The sequence below is a fragment of the Anabrus simplex genome, chromosome 1, assembly GCF_040414725.1.
Source record: "Anabrus simplex isolate iqAnaSimp1 chromosome 1, ASM4041472v1, whole genome shotgun sequence".
Taxonomy (NCBI): Eukaryota; Metazoa; Arthropoda; class Insecta; order Orthoptera; family Tettigoniidae; genus Anabrus; species Anabrus simplex.
In genome coordinates, this window is record NC_090265.1 from 277117415 (window position 1) to 277124009 (window position 6595).

Below are 6595 nucleotides of genomic sequence, written 5' to 3' on the forward strand. Positions count from 1 at the left end.
AAGTATGGAATAAAACAAAAATGGCATGAATACATGCACTGAATTTTTTTGGAGAAAAAATTGTTCTGTGAGTTGGCATATTCACTCAAATGAAATCATGCTTTGTCACTCATAAAAGGAAAGTTTGGTTCTACGATACCATCATGGATACTATTCATTAAACAAAAACCCCATAGCACTACAGCCCTGATGGGTCTTGGCCTACCAAGTGACCACTGCTCAGCCCAAAGGCCAGCAGATTATGCGGTGACGCATAGTTAATTCAACATGAATCCTCTTGGTCGTTATTCTTCGTTTTTAGACTGGAGTCACCATCTCACTGTCCGATAGCTTCCTAGTTGTAATTACTTAGCCGAGTGGACCTAGAACCAACCCTCAGAACCAGGCGAAAATCCCTGACCTGGCCAGGAATCAAACTGGGGCCTCTGGATGAGAGGCAGGCATGCTACATCTAGACTGTGGGGCTGGATGCTATTCATTAGCGAAGCCAATTTCAAACTCTTATTCTTGCAGTGAAATCTGTAGGCTGTATGTTATGGACTGAATAAGCCCGGTAAGATCGTAAATATAATAATTTTGTTGCATTATGTGCTGACAAATATGAAATACAATTTCCTGATCTACTCTCCGAAACAACTTATGTGGACTGACTTGCAGTCTTGCCTCTAAGTCTTCTAACTTCTCCTGTGTGAGAACTGTTCTCCTTTGCTGTTTTTTCTTATTAGTTAAGGAACCAGTACTACACCACACATGTGAATCAGATGTTGCATGGAACATTTGGATGGTACTGCAGAACTGGGAAACTGTCCAGAATTTTCAAAGGTACCTGTTAACTGGTTTCTTCTTCTTCTGCAAATAATACTCGGCCAAAAAATATTTTCTCTGTGCTGTAGAGTACTTAACCATCGTGATAGTAACTTCACAACACACCTTAATACTGCAGTAGTTACAAGTGAACTGCTACCTCAGCTGTCAAGACTTCTCATCACACCAAGCTTGGCACAAGCCATATGGTGCTCGCTTGCGGATTCCGGCGGCCTGTGAGCAGAAGTGCGAAGCCTTAAACTGTACTCCCTGTATATTGGTATTATCTACTATTATAAGAGTCATTCACAAATATACTTGCCGGGCTGAGTGGCTCAGACGGTTAAGGCGCTGGCCTTCTAACCCCAACTTGGCAGGTTCGATCCTGGCTCAGTCCGGTGGTATTTGAAGGTGCTCAAATACGACAGCCTCGTGTCGGTAGATTTACTGGCACGTAAAAGAACTCCTGCGGGACTAAATTCTGGCACCTTGGCGTCTCCGAAGACCGTAAAAGTAGTTAGTGGGACGTAAAACAAATAACATTATTATTATTATACAAATATACTTTCTCATTTAGTACATTATTTACTGCATTGGTTACCATGTCTCTACTTCTGCTAGTCACTCCTAAACAGCAGATTTATTTCAGCAGTGACTTAGCCCATTCTTGATATTACACATAAGGCAAATCCAGAAACACAAGAACTTTCACCTTTTGTATTTAACCTAATATCGCTGGTGGGTAGCCCAGCATCACGACAGGTTCATCTCTTATCCAAGAACAGATGGCAACACTTAACTCTATTATTTTAATTTTCAGGGTTAACCTATTTTTTCCGGGCATGCCTTCAGTTCCATAAGAACACTTCCACTCCAACCATGAGTAAGGACTCTGATTTATGGATCAACTATTGTGTTGTAACTGAGTAGCAGAAGAGAAGAAAATAAAAGGAGAAGAAGGGAAAAGAAGGGCACCTTGATGTTATTTTGGTCAAATCAGTGAACAACAGTAGAAGGTCTAATAGCACAGAAACAACATGGCAGAGTTTACCAAATGTAGGATGGTGGAAATGTGTAATAAATAGTCTACTTAAAGTAGACAAGCAAATACTAATAAAGGATAGGGAAATCGTAGAAGCTTGAAAGGGAAGTGGGCCACCATAGAGGTCGTAATTGGATGGTACAAGGAAAATAGAGACAAGCAATAAAATATGTAGGAGGAGATAAGTATTATTGTCACTTGTGGCACACATTATTCTCAACCATCACGACATGTCTAAGGAGGTAGCTCGTTAGGATATTAAGACCAATAACAAACCATAACTAGACACATGTTGAATTAGTGAGGTATATTCCAAAATGAAAATATAACAAGAACAAGCAATGAAAATATCACACAATCAACAACCATCATTTAGTAGAGAACAAGAATGTTCTATCAAGCAGTGATATTTTCAGATGATCAACATCGTTCTTAACCTCAAATAAAATATTTTCTTTGTAATTTGTATCTTTCCTCCCAACCACTTTTATGATATCGTCCCCACTCTGGCAAACTAGCGAAGGTGACAAACTAGGGAATCTGTAGTTCTCAAGTTTTGGTCTGTATTTTATTATTTATATATTGTCTACCCTCTGTCAAAGTCTCTCATCTGCAGCTCGCTCTGTATGCCTAACACATAAAACCAATCATTAAATATAAACATTGATCTGACATGAGCAATCACAACTTCTTTCAGCTCTCCTAACCTTTTGACAATTTGCAGATTCGTTAGTTTGCCAGAGTAGGGATGATATTTACAGTACATTAAGTTGACAAAGGGAAGAAATATATTTATCATGAAGGAAACATTAAGCTACAATTATTAAGATAACTAACAGCAGTGAGCTAGAACAGTATTCTAGAAAATTTTGGTGTAAGGTCATAAAATTCTAATGTAACAATTCTTAGAAAAGGGAAATTTAAAAGGTCTTGATAACTGGAATACATATCAGAGGACTCACAACACATATTCCTAAAATCTGGACTACACAGTCAATGCACCTCATGGCTTATCTTTGTATTCATGCATCTTTCATAAATTATACCTCTTTTCTGCATGATAACTGCACAGAAGTTTCTGATATGAAATGGTAGGAGAATTTTAACCTTTATGACATATTATAAATTTAACTGGTAAGATGAAAAATAGTCGTTGGCAAATGAAATAGAAGTGTAGTTAATACTCATTCCCACAGTGCGATGAAGTATCAATCACAAGAGTCCTGGAGTGGAACGCTGGTAGATGCAGAGTGGGTCGCGGCACGCAAGTGGCCATGGCTGGTCCATGGTCCAACAGCTCTGCATTCTGACTGGCCAACCGAGCAGAGGAGGGGTGGAGCCGTGGCTCTACGCCCCTGTATTCAGTAGACGGGAAAGGTCTGGACCTCACGGCTGGTCCCCACCGTCGGCTGTCCTGACAATGGTTTTCCGTGGTTTTCCATTCTCCTGCACTAAGGCGAATGCCAGGACAGTTCCTAGTATAGGCCACAGCCGCCAACCTCCTCACATTCTCCGTGCATCTCCTTCACCATAACAAATCTCCCGGCCTGAGAGAAGGCATTACTGTCTAAGAGGCCCGCCTCCCCCTTCATGGGAGGAATGAACATGTAGTAGTAGTAGTAGAACAAACACATGAATGGGAATGTCATACCTCATGTTTCGAAGTAATAATGAAGCAATCCTGGTGCACAAAAAAATATACACAGTTGGAGGCTAGCACCAGGAAGGTGTCCCCCCCCAGTCTCTCGCTAGGTCAAAGAACATCCCAAAAATGGGACTGCACAAGCCCGAATTTATATCCATTGGAGAGAGAGGAGAGGAAGCAGAGGTAAACACACGCACTTCAAGCATCAGAACTTGCTAGAAGGTTGGAGAACAGTCTATAGTGTTGTGGCTGATGACGTCATCCGAAGGTGAGCGTATCTAGGTGGCTTGCAGTACTGTTAGACAAGCTGGAAGGTTCAGAAGACTAGTGCCGCACACCAATATTTACGTAAGATTTGAGAGTTTTTTAAGATCTTTGGCGGAGATAAGGAGAGTTCATTACTATATGTTAGTTATACATTTTTCCATCTGGAAACAACACCCTATTTATGAATAAAATCATCTCTCTCTCATTTTTACCTCTATTCTGCGGATCGTGATCTCCAAGGAGGCCGTTGGTCTATATTCTCCATCTCTTATGGTCCTTGGCCAGACAGGCTGCACCAACGAGGTTAATGCACTTATATTCTTGATAATAATAGACTATCGAGTGGAAACTCATTCACAATCTCTCTTCCCAGGAACATTTCCAAGGATGATCAGTTTATTCTGTATTGTCATTCTCATATCATTTAGTGTGTCCAAAGAATTGTAAAACTCTTTGTTTAAATAGTTGATGATTATCTGATTCTGAGGTTGAGCTGGTTAATAATGGAATCATTGCTTGAAATGCTGTCCAAGGTATGCGTAACATTCTTCGTCAGCGCTGCATTTCCAAAGCAAGTTTCCTCAGGTCTGTAACACTAAGAGTCCACATCTCGGCTCCATAGAGGAAATCTGAAAATACCAGAGTGGATACTACTCTCGTCTTTGGTGATAAGAAGATAGAGTAACATGAACATGGACATTCTCATGGTTTTCGATTTGGACAGTTATTAGCAGGATGTGTACCTGATCTTGTTATATTTTGTTATGTTTGTTATATTTTATTATGAAAGTTTACGATTGTTAAATAGTCTGTTGACAGTGCAAGTGAAATTTGCTCAGTGTAGCTGCATCTTGTGCTTTGTGAATAAATAAATAAATAAATAAATAAATAAATAAATAAATAAATAAATGAGTCAAATTTGTCATTACAATTTTGGCAATAGGTAATCTCTAATCTCAGGAGTACAGCTACCTGAAAAGTAAATGGCTAAACCAAGGTATAGCACTTCGTAGATAAGTTCCTTGAAGATGATACAGCAATTAAACTGAATAATAATACTGAGAGACTGAACTGTTTCTCCTTGCTATAATGAGTAACTTGATTACAGATGAATTTGTGGTTTGGAGTATGGCACTGTTTCAATATCTGTGAATTTTTACATTCCAGGTTGACAATGTGAAAAATGAAGTAAAAGTTCTTTTCACACCCACAATACCTCACTGCAGTATGGCTACTCTAATTGGCTTATCAATACGAGTCCAGTTATTGAGGTCACTACCAGCTCGATTCAAGGTTACAGTGGAAATTGCTCCTGGTACTCATGCCTCAGAAGACGGAGTCAATAAGCAACTTGCAGACAAGGAACGTGTTGCAGCTGCTCTTGAAAATTCACATCTAATTGCTGTGATAAACCAGTGTATTGTTGCAAAATAGCTCAGATTAGTTGTTTCATTGTTTTGTAATTAAATTGTACAAAAATATTATTAATTATTATTCCTGCTTTGACTTCATAGTTTTTTTAATGTCTCTTTATTTCTTGAATTGTACTTTTTCTTGCTAGCAAATATCAATATTGATGTCAAATTACTTTCAATAAAATATTATCCTTTTGAATACTCACGTAAAGGATGTGATAATTCTAAAACAATGTTAATGTAATTATTTAACAATTAATTTGCTTTTACTGGTGAATTTTCCCCATTTCTCCTCAAAATAACTGACATTATCACTGTGGTTAGCTCCTTCGAGTCCTGTTGTTGGAAAAAAAATTCACAGTCAGAATGTTGGGCAGTAGGGAATTTCTAATTACTAAATTGGTTGCCAAAATCCTGGATTCAATTCCAAACCTTGCTGCAGTAGTCATATGGAGCGACAATGTAAGACACTGTTGATGGCGATTCGTCTAAGATGGTGATGTTAAACCATGAGCAGACCCCTTGGTATTACTTGACAGGAGTAAGCTATGTGCCAACACTGGGTTTCAACCTCTTCCTCCCTCATCATCTCGCAACCAAGTGTGCAGGTGGCCCATAGGCGTTGAAATAGAAAGACCTGCACCAGGTGAACTGAACATATCCTCAGACACTCATGGCACTAAAAGCCATATGCTAGATAAATAAATCATTGTTATAAAAATAACTGGCATGATTGCAGTTTAGTAAAGGTATTTTGAGGTTATTATATACAGATCATGTAGAAAACACAATTTATTTGATTTCTCTATATTTTCTAATTATCAATGAAAATGACTGAATCTTTAAGATATACAGTTTTATTTTAAAAGGATTATTAGCATGTTTTAAGGAAAATGAAGGAACCAAACTCTGGATAAGTGTGTGAACTTGAATATTTTTGAGAACTTTTCTTATTGGCGAAGGCGTAATTCTTGTATAAGCAACTCATTTGTATTATGAACTGTTTACATTTTATAAAGTTTTAAAAATCTCGCTCTACATTTCAAATTGCCATCTCGATTTATGAAATATATTTATGTCAGAAATTAAAAATGGAGTTAAGTAGTTTGACTAGTTTGACTTTTGAGTGCTGAATTTGATGGTACCAAAAGAAAATCCAATCCTGTGACCTGTGACACACCTAAACTAGCTCATTAAGAAACTTATTTCTAAATATTCAAGCTTCATGCTGGGAAATCTACCCTACATCCTTCTTTTTTTTTTCTTTTTCTGGAACAAGTTCTAGACATGGCAGGTGTGCTGAGGAGTTATATGTTGGCAGATTTTTGGTTGTAAATATTCCCAGAAATACTTCATGGGGATCACTATAAGTATAGTTCTTGCAGTTTCCTTGTTAACGACTGGCAAGCGCTTGAAGACTAG

The 6595-nt window shown here is 38.2% G+C and overlaps 1 protein-coding gene across 1 annotated transcript in view; it reads left to right on the forward strand.

Moving 5' to 3' along the window:
• Positions 1 to 5378, forward strand: part of galla-2 (MIP18 family protein galla-2) — a 45186-nt gene extending 39808 nt beyond the window's left edge. The window contains exon 3 of the mRNA XM_067142380.2: positions 4926 to 5378. Coding sequence (XP_066998481.1) covers positions 4926 to 5192 — 267 coding nt within the window. The 3' untranslated portion in view covers positions 5193 to 5378. The remainder of the gene's footprint in view (positions 1 to 4925) is intronic.
• The last annotated feature ends 1217 nt before the right edge of the window (positions 5379 to 6595 follow it).